This window comes from Pristiophorus japonicus, chromosome 20 (assembly GCF_044704955.1).
Source record: "Pristiophorus japonicus isolate sPriJap1 chromosome 20, sPriJap1.hap1, whole genome shotgun sequence".
Lineage (NCBI taxonomy): Eukaryota > Metazoa > Chordata > Chondrichthyes > Pristiophoridae > Pristiophorus > Pristiophorus japonicus.
In genome coordinates, this window is record NC_091996.1 from 38479816 (window position 1) to 38504935 (window position 25120).

The 25120-nt window shown below is 44.3% G+C and overlaps 2 protein-coding genes across 2 annotated transcripts in view; both read right to left on the reverse strand.

Moving 5' to 3' along the window:
- LOC139232736 (transmembrane protein 268-like) overlaps window positions 1–4697 on the reverse strand; it is a 34347-nt gene extending 29650 nt beyond the window's left edge. The window contains exons 1-2 of the mRNA XM_070863245.1: window positions 4592–4697; window positions 213–284 (exon numbers count right to left, since the gene is read on the reverse strand). Of these exons, the coding sequence (XP_070719346.1) occupies window positions 213–284; window positions 4592–4697 (178 nt within the window). The remainder of the gene's footprint in view (window positions 1–212; window positions 285–4591) is intronic.
- Window positions 4698–11510: 6813 nt separating this feature from the next.
- Window positions 11511–16964, reverse strand: LOC139232485 (V-type proton ATPase subunit G 1-like). Its single transcript, XM_070862778.1, has 3 exons — window positions 16800–16964; window positions 14026–14126; window positions 11511–12842 (listed from the first exon to the last, which is right to left on the reverse strand). The coding sequence occupies exons 1-3, from the start codon at window positions 16879–16881 to the stop codon at window positions 12669–12671; spliced, it is 357 nt and encodes a 118-aa protein (XP_070718879.1). The 5' UTR covers window positions 16882–16964; the 3' UTR covers window positions 11511–12668.
- Window positions 16965–25120: the final 8156 nt, after the last annotated feature.

Below are 25120 nucleotides of genomic sequence, written 5' to 3' on the forward strand. Positions count from 1 at the left end.
GCAGAAAGGGCAGCATCGTTTTTTCGGCGCAGTCTGTAGGCTCCACCCCCGAGGCGACTAGACAGGCTGCACGGCGCCAAATTTGAAAAATACAGCGGGGAAACGTGGCAGATTTATTTTTGGAGTAGTAGACAAAGGGGCGTAACTCTGGCAGTATACCAGAAAATGGCTTTGGGCAAAATTGAGCCGCATAACTTGGTTTGTCATCTTACTTGTTTCTTTATCTGGGAGGCTGGAGCGATCTGTCGTTGTGGCAATCTCTGGGTTCTCGCTTTGTGAAGACTCTACACTGGTGGAAATAAAATGCGTAATCAGTATATTTTTAATTTTATTGTGCAACGTTACCCTCTCCTTTCTGTAGCACAATTAACAGCCAGCGCTCAATTCTGAATGGCACGAGTCTGCCAGAAATTACTATCAGAACTTGATTTGTGTTTCAAGGAGATGAATGCCTTATTTTATATTCTTCACTTGAACCCTTGTTCTACAAAGAATAATTAAAACATATTTCAAATTAAGTTTTCTTTTATTAAGAATGTTTGAATTACGTACCAATAATTACAACATGCAAGAAAAAATAAAGCAAACATACAAAGAAAAATAAAATTATCTAAAATAACAAAAAGAGAGGTTATTTTTGCATTCTATACAGCAGAATGGTAGAGGTTGAACCTCCCTTATCCAGCGCCCTCGGGACCTGGCCTCTCCCAAACGAGGAATTTTGCCGGATGAGGGGAGGTCACGTGTTTGGATGGACTGCGCCTTTAAGTGCTGTTGCTGGGGTAAGTTTGTGTGCGTGCTGATTGGCTGGACCAGCTGTCAGTCAGTCAGTCAGCCAATCAGTGTGCAAGGGACTGAGAAGAGTCAACGCCCCCAAAGGGAGTGCTGTGAAGAGGAGCGGCCCAACCCCTTAGAGGGAGCGCTGTGGGGGCAGAGGGGGGGGGAGAGCGGCCCAAGCCCCCGGAGGGAGTGCTGTGGTGGGGCGGGGGTGAGCGGCCCAACCCCCATAGAGGGGGAGCACTGTGGGGTGGGGTGGGGGGGGGGGAGCGGCCCGACCCCCCCGGAGCGAGCACTGTGGGGAGGAATGACTGGACCGAGGACTGTGACTGCAGGAGTTCCAGCAGGCGATGAGGAGGAGGCAGTTGGTCGAGGAGAAAGATTATATTTGTGAGTAGGGTTTTGACGGGTCGCGTTCTGCGCATGCGCCACCCGGCAATGGTGCCGGACGAGGGGTGGTGCTGGGTAAGGGGGTCCCGGAGAAGAGAGGTTCGACCTGTACAATGGCAACATTCAAATACAAATTCATTCATAAGAGCCAAACACTTGAGGCAAGGTTAAATCAATGAAAAATAATGGGAGGCGGTTTTGCGGTGATGCCCTTGACAAGGGTTAAGCCACAAGTGGCTTCTTTAGGCCTGATATTAGCAGCAATAATTGCAAACAGCACAAGTCATTTAATTTAAATTAGGAAAGATCTTGATCATTATTTTTAGGGCTCCAGAAGATAAATCCAACAAGAGGGAACAGGTATTGGAGGCAGACAACAAACATCATACCAGTAGGAGGATATAAGTAAGAAATAGGAGCAGGAGTCGGCCATCTGGCCCCTCGAGCCTGCTCCGCCATGTGACGGAAATGAATAGCTTACATTTATGCTGGTAATGTGAAAATTTCCCAGCGTGCCTTAAAGTAGATGTTGGGAAAATGATTCCCTGAGAAATGTTCTAGAACTCCAATTTCCTCTCCTCTCCTAATCCATACCCTTTAATCTTCTCCAATAGTCTCCTGTGTGATACCTTGTCAAAGCTTTTCTGAAAGTCCATGTACACCCATATTCACTGCATTTCCCCCATCCACCATCTCCTCAAAGAAGTTATTTGAGTTGTAAAGCAGAATCTGCGTTTCTGAAATCCACGTTGGCTGCTTCTAATTATTTTCTCTTCATCTAGATTTTTAGTAAGGACCTCTATAAAAACAAATAGGCAGGAGCGTGTAACTTCCAACCAGGGTTGAAAACTGGTATCTCACGTTTTAAAAATCATCATCATCGTCATCATCATCATAGGCGGTCCCTCGAAGCGAGGGTGACTTGCTTCCACGGCAAAAAGGGATGAGTTCACAGGTGTTTCAATGAAGGACCTAATATTCCAGATCCCGAACTACATGTTGGAGGGTGGAAGGTAATGTAGTTTTAATTGATACAGGGGAGAATTTCAACCCCTAAAAAGGGATGGGTTTGGATCAGGTGGGAAGAAAAAATGTAAATAAATCTCAAACCTGAACCCAACCCATCTCAAACCGGCCCACATCTGGTTTTAATGGAGGCGGGAAAAGGTGCCAGGCAACCAATCCGCTCCCAGGAGGCGGGCCCTCATTTAAATGTTTTAATGAGACTCCGTGCCTCAGATTTTTTTTCTCTGTTCCAGCTTTAGCACTGGCCGGCTGGGTTTCCAGGGCCTCGGGAAACGTGGCACCTAAAATGAGGTGAGGCCTGCATCAAGGAAGAGGGAAGTGCTTTTCCAGCACTGCTTCTGGGCCATGTGGAGCAGGAGTGCATTCCCCCGACCCACCAAGCTAACTTATTAACCTCCCCAGTGATCGGATCGCCCACCCCCCAACCACAATCCGATGCCCTCCCAATGTCTTTCACAGCCTCCTGCAATCTTCTAGCCTCCTGCCCCGATCTTTCCAACCTCCATCAAAGTTCCCCCAATCTCTCCAACTCCCCAATCGATGGCCCCCCTGAACCTCCGATCTCTCCGCCCCCCCCCCAATCAATGCACCCCAACCCTGATCTCTCGACCCCTCCCCAATCAATGTCACCCCCTTCCCCCCAGATTTCCGATCTCACCGGTTCCCCCCTCCATTGAAGTGCCCTCTTGATCTCTCCGGCCTCCCTCAATGTCCCCCTGACTTCTCCTACCCCCCGACTTCTAATCTCTCCTGCTTCCCCCCTCACCCCACCATTGAAGTTGCCCCTCGATGTCTCCTGGAACCACCCATCGATGTCATTCTCTCCGCTCCCTGGCTGCGGCCTGGTGTCACAGGCCTACCCACCCAACAACCAGTCCCTGAATCGGCTGGCTGCGGCAAGGAAACGGATTTCAAAAATGGTAATGAGGACCTGAGGGGAACCCATTCTTCCGAGTTTCCCGACCGCAAAACTGCCCCCTGCTCCTTCCCTGTAAATACTGGAGCCATAGTTTCAATTTTTAGACATTATTAACATTAGCAACTCCTTTAACTGTTCATCTGAGATACAATACATCGACACTGTATATAATGAATGTTAATAAGCTATTGAGTAAAGTATTGATTATAAAACAAATGCTGCCAGTACTGTTTGGGAGTTAATTGTTCACTCAAGGGGAACTTCCCGAAATCGAAGACAGGGACAATCCTTCTATAACCCTATTGGTAGTGATTTCCCTGAAATTGAAAATTCAAAATTGTTACAGGAAGGAATATCCCATTTCTCAACATTGCTGTCTGTCTAACTAAATGAATTTTAACAAGGAACATGGGTTAATTAAAAAGAAGTGCCTTTCAAATTCCCTGGGTAGCTCAAAGAATTTCACATCTATTGACGAAAGGTTACAGAGCTGAAGTAAATTCTGTTTCTCTCTCCACAGTTGCTGCTCGACCTCCTGATTTTCTGATTTTATTTCACAGCTAATGCATTACGATGTAGGCAAATATGCCAGGAAGATCCCACAAACCTTAAATTAAATAAATTACCTGTTTCATTGGTGCTGGTTGAGGATTGAATGTTGGCCAGGAAAACTTCTTTGAAGCATAGAATCGTAAAAATTTTCGGCACAGAAGGAGGCCAATTGGCCCATCGTGTCTGTGCCGGCCGACAAAGAGCTACCCAGCCTGATCCCATTTTCCAGCTCTTGGTCTGCAGCCCTATAGCTTACGGCACTTCAAGTAACCATCCAAGTAAAGCATGCAATGGGATCCTTTATGTGCATCTGAACAGGCGGCTGGGAACTTACCTTAACAGTTCATCCAAAAGCCCTCCAACAATGCAGCACTCTGAATACAACACTTAAATGTCAACCAGGATAATGTACTCGGGTCCTAAAGCCCCAACCTTCTGACTCACTAATGAGAGTCCTCCCTATCAAAACACGCTTCGGATTACATTCAGTGATATTTCTGAGGGCAATTTCCAGCAATAAAATAAGTTGTGAGTAGTTTGTGGTAAACCGCGAGGTTAACGGCTGACGTCCCTGTTCCATCGTCCATGTACAAGTTACAGCCCCTTTATAAACTATTGCAAATTCGTCGGAGAGCCCGAGACTCAACAAGTAGCAACGCACTTTGCATTCCTGAATGCTCAATACCAGAACCCAATAGTTTTCATTGAGTTTTGCCAGTCAGTTACACAGACAATTATCTATCATTGTTACATTTTACGTAATTTGGCCAGACTTAGACACAATTATCTACACAAAAAGTGTCATGTTTTGAAAATAGATTGAACTTCACTAACTGATTTAAGTGCTGATATATCCAAGTTCTTTAAACAGGTCTCAAGTGCGGGCTCAGTGATCTAACAAAGTTTGCGGACAGTGTATGATCTGACCTTTCAGCCACCGGCCACCGCGGTCCTGCTCCGCTGTATTGCGGCGAGGTGCCTCGGGTAACAAGTGCCCAGCAGCGAGCCCCGGTCCACACGCTCCACACGCCATGAGCCTCTGGGATGTGCCAGGACCCTCCCCCACTCACCCTCCCCACTGCCTGGGCGCGTCCTCTCCCAGCCACCAACGGATTGAGAGTTCACTAACCCACAACACGCCGAAATCAATCACGCCTACGCAAAATAACGCAGAAAATAACACTAGAACGCCTCTTGATGAATCAAACTTTTAAAAATAACATTTCAATAAAATGGTTTGTGACATCTGTGCATCTGTGTGTTGTTGCTCGCGTATTTTCACCCGTGGTTCATTCTTAACAATATAATTCCATCAATATCTGTTTATATTTATTTCACATGATACCTAACTCAAACTTTCATCATGTTGCATTTATTTACCCAATGAAACGACAGCAAACCTTGTTTTTGAAGAATCCAATGGCTAGATCTTCCCTGGTTACATTGCATCTACTTGGTTTGGTTAAAAGAAAATTCACTTATGTTAAGAAATAAAGCCCAAAAATAATTAACTGTAATTATCTTCAGCAAAAATATGAAAGTAAAGAAAAATCTAATTAAGGAATTCAATGGTATTTTATAACCAAGAAGCATATAAGATTCTGAGGGGGATTGGCAGGGTAAATGCTAAGAGGTTGTTTCTCCTGGCTGGAGAGTCTAGAACTGAGGGGCATAGTCTCAGGATAAGGGGTCAGCCATTTAAAACAGAGATGAAGAGGAATTTCTTCACTCAGAGGGTCGTGAATCTTTGGAATTTTCTACCTGAAGGGACAGTGGAGGCTGGGCCGTTCAATATATTCAAGGCTGAGATAGATCGATTTTTAGACTCTAGTGGAAAAGGGGTATGGGGATCGAGCGGGAAAGATCAGCCATGATTTTATTGAATGGTGGTGCAGGCTCGAGCGGCCGTATGGCCTACTCCTGCACCTATTTTCTATGTTTCTCTTCCTGAAGGTGAACTCCCTGATATAAGGAATCAACACCCACCCGTATTGTATAGCGACCACGGAATCACACAGACGAAATCTCGGTTAACTGTTTTTTATTCGAGCATGCCTGGGAAGGTCCCGATGAACACTTCCCCGATCAGAAGTTTTACAATTACATTTATATAGGTTTCTGAGGTGTGCAACCCTCCTACAAAACCACCGATTGGCCGACTGCTCAGACTGGCTCTCCCCCACCTGTCCATTTCCCATGGTGTCAACTTTGCCTCAGTTCCTCATGACATGTGAATTGACCTTGCTTCCCACGATTTGCTACCTTTCTATGCTGTTGACTCTCAGTACTGAATAACAAGGGCAGTGGACTGTATGTGTTATGTTTTCATCTTCTATCAGTCTGTGCTAAGGATCAATGCAGTGTTGACTACTTATGATGGTTCATTAACCATCAAGCTTTGCAACATAGCAAGCTTCGCTGCTTCCCCTTCTTAAAACCCATTCAAGCAAGTGTATAAGCGTGCTTTACATACATAAGCGAGTTTTACATACAAATGTTATGTATGTAAACATTACCAATGTGTAAGACTTGCCACCAGGGGGCGCACCTGTGTGAGACCCAAGGGTCACCTGCACACCCTGGGCAAGCAGGTATAAAAAAGACAGTCTACCATGCTGCTTCCTCACTCTGGAGATACAATAAAGAGACCAAGGTCACAACAGTTTGAGCTTAAGATATACAGTCTTGTGGAGTTATTCTAAATGTAACAATTACAATCGCTATAAAAAACAGGAACTCCCAAATCCTCAGAACCTTCTAACACTGATAAGCCCTACAATTCAGTTCGGGTATCGGTTTTCCTTCCCTTACAATCCTAAAGTAGGCAGTGCTGGATTGCGAATTCTTGGGACCCTTCCATAACCACCCTTACACAACCTCCCCACCCATCCATTAAAACACAAATGTATAGTAAAATGTATGAAGAAATACCATAATGCTACATTAATAAAGCAAATCATATCACAGCTTATAGATCATTAGACCTCTTTTGTATAATATACATATGCACAGGGCTCCATATTTGGCTGGGGCCTTGTAGGCCCACGCATTAAAGTGCTGCTGAGAGGGTTGTGGAGAGGCAGACGGGTTTAAGAGAATTCCACAGCATGAGGCCTAGGCAGCTGAAAGTATATCTGCCAACGGTGGTGTGAAGGAAGGGATGCCACAGTCTTGTCAAGTCCAATCCAATCAAGAACTCTTGGAAGTGCTGCATACTATTATGTAGGTGGCAGCCCATTTACCCAAGGCAACATTCCACAAGTAGGAATAAAATGGTGGTGCTTGGTGAGGGTGGAATGTTTCACAGGACACTGGAATAACCCCTTGCTGACACTCTAGTGCAGTACTGACCGAGTGCTGCACTGTCAGAACTGCTGCCTTTCGGATGAGACGTTAAACCAAGAACCCCATCTGCTCATTTAAGTGGATGTAAAAGATCCCATGGCACTATATCAAAGAGCAGGGGAGTTATCCCCCGGTGTCCTGGCCAATATCTATCCCTCAATCAATATCACTAAAACAATTATCTGACCACTAACACTTTGCTGTACGCAAATTGCCTGCTGCATTTCCTTTCTTACAACAGTGACTATACTTTCAAAGTATTTCATTGGCTGCAAAGCACTTTGGGATGTCCTGAGGTTGGGAAATATAAATACAAGTCTTTTTTTCCAAATAGTGCCATAGAATCTTCAAAATCCAGCTGAACAGCCAAACTGGGCCTCAGCTTAATTTCTCAACAGAAGGGCAACTCGACAATACAATACTCCCTCAACACTGCACTGGAGGCACTCCTCAGACTCTGTGCTCAGGACCTACTAGTCTTTAATTCACAGTTATGTTACTTGTTCCTTGTCTATTTCTTTCATTCATTGATAGTTGTTGCTACGGAATATAGCTGAAGTACTGGAGGCAGAGTGTTGGGAACAAATGCAATCAAGAAGAATGAAAGCAATTTACACATTTCAGAAAGTAAACAATCTGATATTTTCCCTGTAGCTGATGTTAGCTAGTTTTCAGTTGGAGAATCGCTAATAAAGTCAGCAAGCAACATCATTTGTCCCAACTTCAAACTCACTTCATCTCTTGCTGACAAATCCAAATCTGTCTTCTGGTCACAACAGGTGCCATTCATCTCCATCCTGGCATCTTTCAATTACCGCCAGTCAGCAATGCATCATTTTTCATCTCGTCCCCACGCCCTAACTCATTCTAAACTATGCGTGTAAAAAAAAAATCAATCCAAAGGACAGCTTCTCTAAGGAATTACTACAGGTTGCCAGCATTACTCAATGAGATTTGTGCAAACACAGATCCGAGATGTTATTGTTTAGCTCGTTATCTTTCTAAAGTGGAGTTGCAGCTGTTGTTCAGTTAATAATGTTGGAAAGCAGTTAACACAACATGGTTCTTATCTTGCTGGAGTGCTGGAGTCATCATGCTGATGCATTCAGAAGTGCTCTTGTGAAACTGGCATGAATGTACTTTGAGTAACTGTAGAGTGGGTTTGATTCCAAACCAGGGTGTATTTTACTAGACGTAAGAAATAGGAGCAGGAGTAGGCCATTCGGCCCCTCGAGCCTGCTCTGCCATTCAATAAGATCACGGCTAATCTGATCATGGACTCAGCTCCACTTCCAGAACCGCTCCCCATAACTCTTTACTCCCTTAAATCGCTCAAAAATCTGACGACCACTTCCTTAAATATATTCAATGACCCAGCCTCCACAGCTCTCTGGGGCAGAGAATTCCATAGATTTACAACCCTCAGAAAAAATGTCTCATCTCAGTTTTAAATGGGTGGCCCCTTGATCTGAGACTATGTCCCCTAGTTCTGGTTTCCCCATGAATGGAAATATCCTCTTTGTTGAGCCCCTCATTATCTTATGTTTCAATAAAATCACTTCTCATTCTGCTGAACTCCAATGTGTTTAGGCCCAACCTATCTTCATAAGTCAACCCCCTCATTCCGGAATCAACCTAGTGAACCTTCACTGAACAGCCTCCAATGCAAATATATCCTTCCTTAAATACAGAGACCAAAACTGTACGCAGTTATCCACTTTGGTGGTAAAAACAGAAAAACAGAGAGACAGACTATTATCTGAATGGTGACAGATTAGGAAAAGGGGAGGTGCAACGAGACCTGGGTGTCATGGTACATCAGTCATTGAAAGTTGGCATGCAGGTACAGCAGGCGGTTAAGAAAGCAAATGGCATATTGGCCTTCATAGCGAGGGGATTTGAGTACAGGGGCAGGGAGGTGTCGCTACAGTTGTACAGGGCCTTGGTGAGGCCACACCTGGAGTATTGTGTACAGTTTTGGTCTCCTAACTTGAGGAAGGACATTCTTGCTATTGAGGGAGTGCAGCGAAGATTCACCAGACTGATTCCCGGGATGGTGGGACTGACCTATCAAGAAAGACTGGATCAACTGGGCTTGTATTCACTGGAGTTCAGAAGAATGAGAGGGGACCTCATAGAAACGTTTAAAATTCTGACGGGTTTAGACAGGTTAGATGCAGGAAGAATGTTCCTGATGTTGGGGAAGTCTAGAACCAGGGGTCACAGTCTAAGGATAAGGGGTAAGCCATTTAGGACCGAGATGAGGAGAAACTTCTTCACCCAGAGAGTGGTGAACCTGTGGAATTCTCTACCACAGAAAGTAGTTGAGACCAATTCACTAAATACATTCAAAAGGGAGTTAGATGAAGTCCTTACTACTCGGGGGATCAAGGGGTATGGCGAGAAAGCAGGAAGGGGCTACTGAAGTTGCATGTTCAGCCATGAACTCATTGAATGGCGGTGCAGGCTAGAAGGGCTGAATGGCCTACTCCTGCACCTATTTTCTATGTTTCTAGGTGTGGCCTTACCAATACCCTGTACAGTTGTAGGACTTCTCTACTTTTATACTCTATACCCCTCGCAATAAAAGGTCAAAATTCCATTTGTCTGGCTGATCACTTGCTTTACCTGCATACTAACATTTTGTGTTTCATGCACAAAGACCCCCAGTCCCTCTGTAATGCAGCACTTTGCAATTTTTCTCCATTTAAATTATTTGCTGTTCTATTTTTCTGCCAAAATGGATAACTTCACATTTTCCCACATTATACTCCATCTGCCAAATGTTTGCCCACTCACTTAGCTTGTCTATATCCCTTTGCAGATTTTTTGTGTCCTCCTCACAATTTGCTTTCCCACCCATCTTTGTATCATCAGCAAACTTGGCTACATTACAATCGGTCCCTTCATCCAAGTCATTAATATAATTATAAATAGTTGAGGACCCAGCACCGATCCCTGCAGCACCCCATTAGTCACTGTTTACCAACCGGAAAATTTTATCCTGACTGTTTTGTTAGTTAGCCAATCCTCTATCTATGCTAATATATTACCCTCAACCCCATGAACTTTTATCTTGTATAGTAACCTCTTATGTGGCACCTTATCGAATGCCTTCTGGAAATCCAAATACACCACATTCACTGGTTCCTCCTTATCCACCCTGCTCGTTACATCCTCAAATAACTCCAGTAAATTTGTCAAACATGATTTCCCCTTCATAAAATCATGCCAACTCTGCTTGACTGAATTATGCTTTTCCAAATGTCCTGCTACTGCTTCCTTAATAGGACTCCAGCATTTTCCCAACAACAGATGTTAGGATAACTGGTCTATAGTTTCCTGTTTTCGGTCTGCCTCGTTTTAAAAAAAAAATAGGAGCGTTACATTTGCTGTTTTCCAATCCACTGGGACCTCCCCAGAATCTAGGGAATTTTGGTAGATTACAACCAATGCATCTACTATCTCTGCTAAGACTCTAGGATGTAAGCCATCAGCTCCAGGGGACTTGTCCACCTTTAGTCCCATTATTTTATCAAGTACTAGTTCATTAGTGATAATATTAAGTTCCTCCTCCCTATAGCCCCTTGATTATTCACTGTTGGTATGTTTTTAGTGTCTTGTACAGTGAAGACCGATACAAAATATTTGTTCAATATCGTTGCCATTTCCCTGCTCATTATTAATTCCCCAGTCTCATCTTCTAGGGGACCAACATTTACTTTAGCCACGCTTCCTTTTTATGTACCTGTAGAAAATTTTACTATGTATTTTTATATTTCGTGCTAGTGGCATAGGAGTGATGACAGTAACACTAGGAACAAAAAAGTCTTTTTGATCTTTTGTCGACCAATTTTCTCTCGCCCTCTGCTGATTCTTCACTACCTTCTGTGGTGTGATCCCATGTGGCAATTCCTTCTTACTTAATCCATCGAGGGCCATTTCTCACAGGACCGCAGAAAGTATGTACCTGTAGACTATGATTACTGGGAGGGAGGGGGGAGTAATATCACAGCAAGTTGTGCTCTCATCCAAACTACATACATGCACAGGGGTCACAAAATGAAAAATAACTTGCATTTATATAAATACCGTATCACAACATTCGGACATCTTCAAGCTCTTCTCAATAGTAATCTATTGATTGTAAACAGTCACTGTTATAAGTGTAAATGCAGCAACCAATTGGTAGAGCACCCCCTTGGATTTTGTTTTAACAATGGGCTCGAGATCGCAAGCCTATTTTTAAATATTTACTGTATTATCTTGCATTCAAAACCAGTTAAGTAACAGATCAAAGGGCAAAAAAAGCCACCTGGTGTAACACGTGCACTAGATGTATCTCATGTACATTATACTCAAGCCACAAACAAACTATTCTAGATTTCTGACCAAATACAGAAATAGCCAATCATTTTCACAGATGCAGCACTCTGAATAAAGTGGTTAAAATCCCATGATGTGCATGTGTAACAAAAACACAAATCTGTGTACACAATAATTTGAGGACGGTGATAGTTTTATTGCTACAGATATATTAGGAGAGAGAGAGTTATTTTCTGAACACAAAAGGGTTTACAGAAAACAAAGGTAGCAAGCAGCGTAAAACATCAGTAGAGGCAGTTCGTGGAACGATTAACTTGCTCAGAACCCGTGTGCTATAACATCGTACTGCATAACACTAAAATCAACACAAACCTGGAAAATCATTTCAATTGTCAGCTATTAAACAGCTTTAATTCTGAAAAACTCAAATCAGCCAAATTCTTATTTTTGAATTGGATTTTTATGGCATGCAGCGGAAGCATTTATACTAACTAATTTGGGACCATTAAATGATTTACAATTGCACAGGACAATTTCAGGCTCAAAGTTAGAATTTGGTCTACCTCCATGTTAGACCCAATTGGCAACACAGTATTAAAGCTCCCTATATTTAATTTTAGAAAATGCCCAACATATCTTTTTTTTTGCCCGAAATGCTCAAATGCACAGAATTATGTGTGTTACTTTTCTCTTCCACCGTCACCGCTCCCTATTTTGCTACAAATTTTCAGATCACTACATAGAATTAACTTTTGCTACATTGGTCCACAGGAGAATTCTGCACACTGACCACTTTAGTCCTGTGAACACCAGTGATACAGAGGATTACACATTCATGTTACACTATGAGCTCTAATGATCTGCATGAAAATATCCACCAATAAAAATATTTGTTAAATACCTTGATTGTCTTTTGTTTTCAATGATTTCCAGTGTTTAACATGTACTCTTCATGCAGGCTTCAAAGTACAATCTTTGAGCATTTATATGGAAACCGGGATCTACTTGGTAGATTTACAGCAATTATTTTTCATTCATTAAATGTTTAACCCCGCCTCCTTTTTTTAAAGAATAGACAACCTGTTATAGCACCATCAGTTTTGTCTGTAGAAATCTAGTGGAAATGAGGAATATTCAATAGTTTCAACATTAATAGGACACTTCACAGTAGAAACTCAAACTGCCTTTTTTTTTTCAAATTCATCTGATGCAGATTTTATTGAGAAGTAAAAATGCTGCACAAATAAGAGTTTGCATAACCATGGTAATATCACAAAATATTGCTACCCCAATGGTAGTTTGGTATTGTTTAATGGAAAACTACATTCCAGTTCTAACCATTAATGCGGAAATTTACATGAATTTCTGGTTTTATGTCACAGATCAAGGTAAGGAGGTTATTCAAGACTTTATCATTGTGCTGCTCATAATTTGCCACAATGATCTTAATTTTCTCATGTGTGTCTTTGTCTACTTCAGTTGCTGAATCCCCATGTGAGCCAAGTGCCTGGAAAGGAATGTAGAAACATCAAATGTTTTCAATTCTATAAATGACCCCTATTAAACCCTTTCCCCAGAGTTGTAAACAATATTCAAGTAGCAATACTGTTCATTAAATATTAATCGGTAACCGAATACAAGTCTGAATTCCCTTCAATCATCAAGAAAGCTGGATATTGATGGACAAAAGGAGGAGCTCATTAGATCCTGTTGACTAAGACTTGTAACTGTACCATACGGTACCAATGACAATCCAGGAACAGGACTTGGTGACATGACTAGCATGCAATGCAGAACCAGTCACATCTTGTTACAGATCTATCAATTTTCTTTAACTGTGTCATTATGAATCTTCCAGTCATCAACTGGCATACTATTCCCATCTCATTTTCAAAATCGATGTCAATGGGCCACAATTTGCTGCCAAAATAACGAGGCTAATGGCACTTTCCGTTTTTTATGCACAACTGCTACAGCAACTTAAGGGCAGATGCGTGGTAATTCGGAAGTTGCTGTCCGAGATGCCATCAGCTTCGCAAAAACAGCATCTTGCTGCCTGCCTCACCATTGAAATGAATAGAAGTTGCTGTATTTGCACAGTAGCTATCAACTAAACTCACCACAGTAAGACGAGTCTTATACATTTCAATCCAAGTACCCTTTTAACAGTGTATTATTTACTGCACCTGGGTGAAGCCGGCACGGTGCACTGGATGCAGAATCACAACTTTGGACCCCACATGCTCAGTTTCACAAGAAGACAGTTGAAATTAACTCTGAAATTCCACAGAAGGTCAGAGTTGAAAGCAATCATTAATTGAAGCTCAACAGTTTGCTTTCTCAAGAGATGCCAGTGGCACTCAACCAGCAAGCTCCTGATTTTATAAAACATTCACAACTAACAAGGTTACTGTAAATAGGCAGAGTGGGGGAATACCAAGGTGTTTAAAAACCACAATGAAAAGAAACTTGAATTAATTGAACATAGGAAATAAGAGCAGGAATAGGCCATTTGGCCCTTCAAGTCTGCTCTGTCATTCAATAAGATCATGGCTGATCTTTCCTACACTATCCTTATATCCCTTATTAGTATTAGGTGCTCTCAAGGGTTTGTAGCTTTGAACCTAACCTGCAACAATTTTTATAACTTGCACTAAAATATTTTTAAAAAGTGTACTTTAACCACATACAGCACTTTCCTTCGCTTTAAATTCCCTTTCTCTCTGTAGACGGAACTGCTCAATCTCAGCCTGAGCTTCCTCTTTTGCTTGCTTCAATCTACGGTTCTTTCCTGTAATAGAAGAACATTGTTAAGGAGACTATTAGTTTTTAAATAAATAGGGAACACTTAAAAAAAAAATCAATAGTTTAAAATAGAATTTAAGTAGATTCCGAGCTGCTGTATCTGAACATTGTTCAAAGCAAATGTTTTATAGCCAAGCCAATATTCCAATTTTGCTTCCTTACCAAGTGCATTTCTCAATCTTGAAAATGAACTCCAACAGGTTTGGACCTGTTGGTCATTTGATTAATATGAAACGTAATGCCCCAGTGAAGTCTGATACAGATCCATTGTAAGAATTGTTGCCACAGTATCAATTTATTAAAATCACTAAAGACATGGGAGTGATCTCACACTGACTGGTATCACAAGCCATGGGAACAGTGGCATGGTGCTTATGTTACTGGGCCAGTAATCCAGGGGCCTGGACCAATGATGTGAGAGACGAGAGTTCAAATCCCACCACGGCAGCTGGGGAATTTAAAATCATTAAATAAATCTGGAATATAAAACTAGCATCAGTACCATGAAATTACCAGATTGCCGTAAAAACTCATCTGGTTCACTAATGTCCTTCAGGGAAGGAAATCTGCCGTCCTTACCCGGTCTGGCCTATATGTGACTCCAGACCCACAGCAATGTGGTTGACTCTTAACTGCCCTATGCAGTACAAGGGGGCAGCTCACCACTACTTTCTCAAGGGAAATTAGGGATGGCCAATAAATGTTGCCCATGTCTCATGAACGAATAAAGTAAGTGACCTACCAATCTAGAACAACAAAATACAGCTAGAATTTAAGATTAGAGTAACACGTTACTCTAACATATACTGTCGATTAACTTGGCTCACCAATATTTGCCATAAAATTGTATATTGTTACTGAAGAGCAACTAAATAAAAAACCAATTAAAGCAACTTTACAAAAAATTTAGAAATATTCTAATTTTCTTCTATGAAGCTCAAAATCTGCAAACGATTAGAGTTTCAAAAATATATAACAAGCACATTCAAGGAAAAATGTTTGGAAGTTACACAATACTTTTGGTCTTTTACACACAAACTCCCACATTGAAGGGCTACAGAAAAAGCAGAACTTAAACATTAACCATTACACAATCTGTGCACTTACAAGGTGACTCAGCAAGCCCCAGAAATATTTCAGAGAAACACACTTGGGGAGTATTTTTTTTAAACAAACACGAGAAGCAATACATCAATTCAGAAATGAAAAGCAGATTCTGCCAAGAATGGAGTGAGACGTGAAGAAAAATAGGTTACAAAAATTATTGCGACTGAATAATTTCAGTACCAGTTCATTCAAGTTTGTAAAAATCCATTTATAACAAACTGGTCACAAATCAATCTCCAGTATATGTTGAGTTACAGCCTGGCTCCCAATCCAAATAATTACTCAAAGACTTCTGTTGCAAATGAAGCTGTGTTAGTGGGAGAGAACATAATAATCAGGCTCGTCAGAAAGTATTGGACCAGAAAAGTCCTTTCCAGTTCATCTGGCTTGCCCTGTCTAGGAAATTAAATGTGATTAATGTTCCTATGATCAATAACCCACAAACATTTGCTGTTCGGGCTCACACAAAAAATGGCCACTTATAGGCAGTATCAGACGGCAACAGGCAACCATGGAAATACACTCCGTTCATTCAAAATAATCTTGGCGCTAAAAAAAATTGACATTAAATAATTTGAATATAAACATAAGTGGTAGGAATTTAGTTGTGAAAAAATATATATTTTGGGTTAAGTGCAGTCTGCAAAACTCCAGCAAAGGGAAAAACTGGAGGAGAAAAATAAAACTTGACTGAAATTTAAAACAATCACAAGACTTCACCAAAAGTTATGTTGACAGCTTATAATAGATCCTGGATGAGTGCCACTCCAACAACATTCAACAAGCTCGACACCATCCAGGACAAAGCAGCCCACTTGATTGGCACCCCATCCACCACCTTCAACATTCACTCCCTGCACCACCGATGCACCGTGGCTGCAGTGTGTATCATCTACAAGATGCACTGCAGCAACTCACCAAGGCTTCTTCAGCAGCACCTCCCAAACCCACAACTTCTACCTTCTAAAAAGAAAAGGGCAGGAGGTGCATGGGAACACCACCACCTCCAAGTCACACACCATCCTGACTTGGAAATATATCACCGTTCCTTCATTGTCCCTGGGTAACTCTCTCCCCAACATCAGTGTGGGAGTATCCTCACTACACGGACTGCAGCAGTTGAAGAAGGTGGCTCATCACCACGTTCTCAAAGGGCAATAATTGACGGCCTGGCCAGTGACCCCCACATCCCTTGAACAAATAAAAAATGCACAGCCACAAAATACTCTTCACTGCAGATCTGAGGGGTTACAGAGTCAGTGCAGCATGAACTCTGATTGAGAAAGCTCGGCAGGAGGCCTGTTACTGGAACACTGTTGGGGGGGGGGGGGGGGGGGAAGGGGAGAGTGTGATCCTACCCCCTCCCCGGGCCCACACGGGCGGTCAGTTTCCCGGGACCCAGTAACGGGGCCCGGCATTGACAAGCCTGGAAGGGGGGCATTCCTCCCGAGCCCGCGGGGCCGGGCCCTATGCCCTGTCCCGCTCCCTGTCTCTATCCCGGGCCCGCGGGGCCTGTCCTTGTCCTGGTGCGGCGGACGGGCGGGACACTCACGCTTGCGGGCTTCGGCCACTTTCTCGGCCGCCCGTTTCTCGGCCTGCAGCAGCTGCTGGATGCCCTGTGATTGACTCGCCATCGCCTGTGCTCCGCCGCTCCGCCAGCGCCGCTCGAGCGCTTCAGCCTCACGTGATGTAGACGTGGGGACAAGCCACGCCCCCTCCCCTCCGGCACAGGCGCACTCGCTGCACCAGTGCGACGTCGCCCCCTGCAGGCAGGCAGCCTCAGTGCAGCAGGGAGAGAAGGTCTTTGAAACAGAGAAACATAGAAAATAGGTGCAGGAGTAGGCCATTCGGCCCTTCTAGCCTGCACCGCCATTCAATGAGTTCATGGCTGAACATGCAACTTCAGTACCCCATTCCTGCTTTCTCGCCATACCCCTTGATCCCCCTAGTAGTAAGAACTACATCTAACTCCTTTTTGAATATATTTAGTGAATTGGCCTCAACAACTTTTTGTGGTAGAGAATTCCACAGGTTCTCCACTCTCTAGGTGAAGAAATTTCTCCTCATCTCGGTCCTAAATGGCTTACCCCTTATCCTTCGACTGTGACCCCTGGTTCTGGACTTCCCCAACATTGGGAACATTCTTCCTGCATCTAACCTGTCTAAACCCGTCAGAATTTTAAATGTTTCTATGAGATCCCCTCTCATTCTTCTGAGCTCCAGTGAATACAAACCCAGTTGATCCAGTCTTTCTTGATATGTCGGTCCCGCCATCCCGGGAATCAGTCTGGTGAATCTTTGCTGCACTCCCTCAATAGCAAGAATGTCCTTCCTCAAGTTAGGAGACCAAAACTGTACACAATACTCCAGGTGTGGCCTCACCAAGGCCCTGTACAACTGTAGTAACACCTCCCTGCCCCTGTACTCAAATCCCCTCGCTATGAATACACCCTTCACCTTCACTCTTGCAAAGAATACAACAAACTGCACCTTGTTTTTGAGGCACCAATAAGGGGAGCCCCAGAGCCAGCAAACAAATATCAGATATAGGATGGTCCAATCAAAGACTTGCATTTATATAGCGCCTTTCACAACCACGGCACGTCGCAAAGCGCTTTACAACCGATGACATACTTTTGAAATGTAGTCACTCTTGTAATGTAGCAAACGGAAAAGAACATAAGAATTAGGAGCAGTAGTAGGCCATAGGGCTCCACCTTCCACTAAGCTGATGGCTGATCTTCAATCTCAGCTCCACTTTGCCTCCCAACCTCCATAGTCTTTGGAGAGACGCGAGTCCGGGGTCGGCGAGAGGCCTACAAAAGGCCGCGAGAGGCGTCGGGAGGTGCGTGGAGAGACGTGAGTCCGGGGTCGGCAAGAGGCCTATAAAAGGCGTGCCGGTGCAGCTACAGGGAGAGGGCAAAAAAGAAGTAGAAAGAAATAGAAAGGTGATGTCACAGCCAAGGGGGTAAGTGATTGGCTGTTGATTGGTAAGTAGATTTTCTTTTTTCTCTTCTATAACAGTGAGTAAACTTTAGCACTGTTGTTGCCAATTCAAGTTAATCTAAGGGTTAAGTCATGACAGGAGAGCTCGGTCACGTGTTATGCTCCTCCTCTACCATGTGGGACTCAGGGACACTTCCGGTGTCCCTGACGACTACGTGTGCGGGAAGTGTATCCACCTCCAGCTCCTGACAGACCGCGTTGCGGAGTTGGAGCTGAGGGTGGATTTACTCTGGAGCATCCACGATGCTGAGAATGACGTGAGTAGCACGTGTAGCGAGTTGGTCTTACCGCAGGTGAAGGGTCCACAGCCAGCTAGGGAATGGAAGACCAGCAGGAAGAGCAGTGCAAGGAAGGTAGTGCAGGGGTCCCCTGCGGTCATCCCCCTGCAAACCAGATACACCGCTTTGGGTACTGTTGAGGAGGATGACTCATCAGGGGAGGGCAGCAGCAGCCAAGTTCATGGCACCGTGGCTGGCCCTGCTGCACAGAAGGGTGGGAAAAAGAGTGGGAGAGTTATAGTGATAGGGGACTCTATTGTAAGGGGAATAGATAGGAGTTTCTGCGGCCGCAACCGAGACTCCAGGATGGTATGTTGCCTCCCTGGTGCAAGTGTCAAGGATGTCTCGGAGCGGCTGCAGAGCATTCTGGAGAGGGAGGGTGAACAGCCAGTTGTTGTGGTACATGTAGGTACCAACGATATAGGTAAGAAGCGGGAAGAGGTCCTACAAGCTGAATTTAGGGAGCTAGGAGTTAAATTAAAAAGTAGGACCACAAAGGTAGTAATCTCTGGATTGCTACCAGTGCCACATGCTAATCAGAGTAGAGGGAGCAGGATAGTTAGAATAAATATGTGGCTTGAGCAGTGGTGCAAGAGGGAAGGATTCAAATTCCTGGGACATTGGAACCAGTTCGGGGGAAGTGGGACCTGTACAAAAGGGACGGTCTGCACTTGGGCAGGACTGGAACTGATGTCCTAGGGGTAACAATTCCTAATGCAGTTCGGGAGTGTTTAAACTAATATGGCATGGGGATGGGAACCTATGCAGCGAGATGGTAGAAAGGTAAAAAGCAATAGTGGAAGGCCGAGTAAACAAAGGCAAGAAACAAAAAGGGCCACACTATATCATAATTCTAAAAGGACAAAGGGTGTTAAAAAAACAAACCTGAAGGCTTTGTGTCTTAATGCAAGGAGTATCCTTAATAAGGTGGATGAATTAACTGTGCAAATAAATGTTAACGGATATGATGTGATTGGGATTACGGAGACGTGGCTCCAGAATGATCAGGGCTGGGAACTCAACATCCATGGGTATTCAACATTCAGGAAGGATAGAATAAAAGGAAAAGGAGGTGGGGTAGCATTGCTGGTTAAAGAGGAGATTAATGCAATAGTTAGGAAGGACATTAGCTTGGATGATGTGGAATCTATATGGGTAGAGCTGCAGAACACCAAAGGGCAAAAAATGTTAGTGGGAGTTGTGTACAGACCTCCAACAGTAGTAGTGATGTTGGGGAGGGCATCAAACAGGAAATTAGGGGTGCATGCAATAAAGGTGCAGCAGTTATCATGGGTGACTTTAATATGCATATAGATTGGGCTACCCAAACTGGAAGCAATATGGTGGAAGAGGATTTCCTGGAGTGCATAAGGGATGGTTTTCTAGACCAATATGTCGAGGAACCAACTAGGGGGGGAGGCCATCTTAGACTGGGTGCTGTGTAATGAGAGAGGATTCATTAGTAATCTTGTTGTGCGCGGCCCATTGGGGCAGAGTGATCATAATATGGTGGAATTCTACATTAGGATGGAGAATGAAACAGTTCATTCAGAGACCATGGTCCAGAACTTAAAGAAGGGTAACTTTGAAGGTATGAGGCGTCAATTGGCTAGGATAGATTGGCGAATGATACTTAAGGGGTTGACAGTGGATGGGCAATGGCAGACATTTAGAGAACGTATGGATGAACTACAACAATTGTACATCCCTGTCTGGCGTAAAAATAAAAAAGGGAAGGTGGCTCAACCATGGCTATCAAGGGAAATCAGGGATAGTATTAAAGCCAAGGAAGTGGCATACAAATTGGCCAGAAATAGCAGTGAACCTGGGGACTGGGAGAAATTTAGAACTCAGCAGAGGAGAACAAAGGGTTTGATTAGGGCAGGGAAAATAGAGTACGAGAGGAAGCTTGCAGGGAACATTAAGACGGACTGCAAAAGTTTCTATCGATATGTAAAGAGAAAAAGGTCCCCTGCAGTCAGAATCAGGGGAAGTCATAATGGGGAACAAAGAAATGGCAGACCAATTGAACAAGTACTTTGGTTCGGTATTCACTAAGGAGGACACAAACAATCTTCCGGATATAATAGGGGTCAGAGGGTCTAGTAAGAAGGAGGAACTGAGGGAAATCCTTATTAGTTGGGAAATTGTGTTGGGGAAATTGATGGGATTGAAGGCCGATAAATCCCCAGGGCCTGATGGACTGCATCCCAGAGTACTTAAGGTGGTGACCTTGGAAATAGCGGATGCATTGACAGTCATTTTCCAACATTCCATAGACTCTGGATCAGTTTCTATCGAGTGGAGGGTAGCCAATGTAACCCCACTTTTTAAAAAAGGAGGGAGAGAGAAAACAGGGAATTATAGACCGGTCAGCCTGACATCGGTAGTGGGTAAAATGATGAAATCAATTATTAAGGATGTCATAGCAGCGCATTTGGAAAGAGGGGACATGATAGGTCCAAGTCAGCATGGATTTGTGAAAGGGAAATCATGCTTGACAAATCTTCTAGAATTTTGTGAGGATGTTTCCAGTAGAGTGGACAAGGGAGAACCAGTTGATGTGGTATATTTGGACTTTCAGAAGGCTTTCGACAAGGTCCCACACAAGAGATTAATGTGCAAAGTTAAAGCACATGGGATTGGGGGTAGTGTGCTGACATGGATTGAGAACTGGTTGGCAGACAGGAAGCAAAGAGTAGGAGTAAATGGGTACTTTTCAGAATGGCAGGCAGTGACTAATGGGGTACAGCAAGGTTCTATGCTGGGGCCCCAGCTGTTTACATTGTACATTAATGATTTGGACGAGGGGATTAAATGTAGTATCTCCAAATTTGCGGATGACACTAAGTTGGGTGGCAGTGTGAGCTGCGAGGAGGATGCTATGAGGCTGCAGAGTGACTTGGATAGGTTAGGTGAGTGGGCAAATGCATGGCAGATGAAGTATAATGTGGATAAATGTGAGGTTATCCACTTTGGTGGTAAAAACAGAGAGACAGACTATTATCTGAATGGTGACAGATTAGGAAAAGGGGAGGTGCAAAGAGACCTGGGTGTCATGGTACATCAGTCATTGAAGGTTGGCATGCAGGTACAGCAGGCGGTTAAGAAAGCAAATGGCATGTTGTCCTTCATAGCGAGGGGATTTGAGTACAGGGGCAGGGAGGTATTGCTACAGTTGTACAGGACCTTGGTGAGGCCACACCTGGAGTATTGTGTACAGTTTTGGTCTCCTAACTTGAGGAAGGACATTCTTGCTATTGAGGGAGTGCAGCGAAGGTTCACCAGACTGATTCCCGGGATGGCGGGACTGACATATCAAGAAAGACTGGATCAACTGGGCTTGTATTCACTGGAGTTCAGAAGAATGAGAGGGGATCTCATAGAAACGTTTAAAATTCTGACGGGTTTAGACAGGTTAGATGCAGGAAGAATGTTCCCAATGTTGGGGAAGTCCAGAACCAGGGGTCACAGTCTAAGGATAAGGGGTAAGCCATTTAGGACTGAGATGAGGAGAAACTTCTTCACCCAGAGAGTGGTGAACCTGTGGAATTCTCTACCACAGAAAGTTGTTGAGGCCAATTCACTAAATATATTCAAAAAGGAGTTCGATGTAGTCCTTACTACTAGGGGGATCAAGGGGTATGGCGAGAAAGCAGGAGTGGGGTACTGAGGTTGCATGTTCAGCCATGAACTCATTGAATAGCAGTGCAGGCTCGAAGGGCCGAGTGGCCTTCTCCTGCACCTATTTTCTATGTTTCTATGACTGTACTCCTTTATAACCAAGAGTAAACCAATTTTGATGAATGTGAAGTTTAAAGGGATACCAGTATCGATGGAACTGGACACAGGGGCGAGTCAATCGATCATGAACAAGAGGGCATTTTATAAGCTGTGGGATACTAAGACTGTGAGGCCCAGGTTGAGCCCTGTTAACGCCAAGCTTCGCACGTACACCAAAGAACTAATAAAGGTGATTGGCAGTGCACAAATTAACGTGTCATATTATGGTGCGGTTCACGAGTTACCGCTGTGGATTGTTCCAGGCAATGGCCCAACGCTGCTCGGCAGGAGCTGGTTGGAGAAAATCAGATGCGACTGGAATGACATAAAGGCTTTGTCATCGGAGGAAGATACATGTGTCCAAGTATTGGATAAGTTCCCCTCGCTGTTCGAACCGGGTATCGTCAACTTCACGGGAGCCAAGGGGCAGATCCACGTGGACTCAGATGCAAGACCTGTCCATCATAAAGTTCGGGCAGTGCCGTATATGGAGAAGGTCAAAATTGAACTGGACAGACTCCAGCGTGAAGGGATCATATCACCAGTCGAATTTAATGAATGGGTCAGCCCCATTGTTCCTGTGCTAAAAAGTGATGGCACAGTCAGAATCTGTGGGGACTACAAGGCTACAATCAACAGGGTTTCGAAGCGAGATCAGTACCCGTTACCGAAGGCTGATGACTTGTTTGCGATGCTAGCCAGAGGAAAGTCGTTCACAAAACTGGACTTTACGTCGGCCTATATGACACAGGAGTTGGTCGAGACGTCGAAGAGACTTACGTGCATTAACACGCACAAAGGACTGTTTATTTACCACAGGTGCCCATTTGGAATTCGCTCGGCTGCAGCATTATTCCAGAGGAATATGGAAAGTCTACTGAAGTCCGTTCCCAGAACCGTCGTGTTCCAAGATGACATCCTGATCACCGATCATGACTCCAAGGAACATCTGAACAACCTGGAAGAGGTTCTACTGTGTTTGGATAGAGTGGGACTCAGACTTAAATGCGCGAAGTGCATCTTCATGGCACCGGAGGTCAAATTCCTCGGGAGGAAAATCACCGCTGATCTACTGACGTGAAAACCAAGGCCATCAAGAATGCACCCAAGCCGCAGAATGTGACGGAGCTGCATTCGTTCCTGGGTTTACTCAACTACTTTGGCTGGTACGGTCATGGCCAAGGAGGGCAACAGAGTATTCGTTATTAAGCTCAAGAATGGGCAGGAAACACATGGATCAGACAAAGCTGAGGCACACAGATGAGCCAGAACAGTCGGACGAAGAAACAATCGACGACCAACCATCCCACCAGCAGTCTTCAGAGGATTAAAGGGTCATCAGTGAACCCGGAATTTCCATCACCGACCTGTTCAATAAAAATGGACTTGCAATTCCTGACACGGCCACTGCCATCCCCAACAAGTCAGTCATCCAGCCATCAGCCAACAGACCCTGCACACTTACCCAAGGCTGGAATCGAACTGAGACGGTCAACCCGGGAGTGCAAAGCACCGAACCGTCTCAGCCTGTGAAAAAACATGATAAGATCTCAGAGAGGGGTATTGTCATGTATGTACATGCTGTTTGTAGCCACCAGATGGTGTCATTGCTGGAGGCCACTGAGCAGCACGCACATAAAAGGCCAGCCATTTTGTGAGTCAGGCACTTTGGGCCTAAATAAAGCAGAGCCAAGGTTGTACAGTTAAACAGTACTCAGTTTGAATCTTTATTGCATATAATACAGAAACCGTGACCTTAATGTTAAATAAACAGTGCAAGATTAAAAAATGAAAAAGAAAAAAATCAAGGACAAAGGGATGTGATTTAAAAAAAATAATAATAAGATAAAAAGAGAGCATGTCCAGATTAAATGGAAGGAAAACTTATAAATTGAACCAATAGATGAGCAATGGGAACTATATTAACAGGAGATGGAAAGAGTACACATCACAAACGTTTCAGTGAGGGAAAAGGGGATAAATAGAGAGATGGGTCAAAGTTGAAACTAAAGGACTATGGGAAGAGCTCAACGGCAGTTTGGGTGACTGTGTCTGTGGATGTGCACGCCAAGTGCACCAGGGCATTGCCATTACCTGTACAAGGGGAAAAAACATGTTGGTGACCACGCACTGAAAATAATCCCATGATATGACTGAAGTGATAAGTTGGCAATATCCTCATGAAGCAGGCTTGACAAAGCATGAGGCCGAAATTGGTCATCCGCCAATTTCTCGGTGCTATGCCGGTGGTATGTTGTTTGCAGACGGAGAAAATGTTGCACAACTTTGTCACTATTATGGGCCCGAGTACCACTGCGACGGAGTGTGCGCGATTTTCATCAGTTTTTTCTCAGCGGTATGCCGAGTGGAGTGCAGCGGGCGGTGTGCAGGTGGTGAGTCCTTTTCACGCAGGAATCTTTGGGTCCCAAGTTGTGCGCATGCGCATGCTGCTGCGGAAGTACACCCCTCCCCCCCCCCGAGAGGCACCAACCAGAATCAACAGAGACTGCCGGCCTGAGAGCGATGTGCAGGTATGTGTGGGGGGGGGTCGCTTCTTGGGGGGAGATCACTATTTGGGGGGGAGATCGCTGTGGGGGGGGGGGCGGGGGGGAGAGACTGGGGGAATGACAGATAAAAAAATGTTCACAGGTGAAGGTGCATACCACCGACTGAAGATTGACTTAAAACCATCTTTTCCAGGGCAGTCTGCAGGGTCGGCGGTATGTTGGCGGTAAGTCATCAATTTGGCAATTTTGGGCAGTATGCCAGCGGTGTGCATGGGCGGACAGTAGGCATACCGCCCAGC

Excerpts from the sequence above, each read along its gene's own strand:
- LOC139232485 (XM_070862778.1), bottom strand. The coding sequence starts at position 16,881 with ATGGCGAGTCAATCACAGGGCATCCAGCAGCTGCTGCAGGCCGAGAAA. Across the intron at positions 14,127-16,799 it reads AGTGGCCGAAGCCCGCAAGC|GAAAGAACCGTAGATTGAAG; the intron begins GTGAGTGTCCCG and ends CTTCTATTACAG. Across the intron at positions 12,843-14,025 it reads TTAAAGCGAAGGAAAGTGCT|GCACTTGGCTCACATGGGGA; the intron begins GTATGTGGTTAA and ends ATTCCTTTCCAG.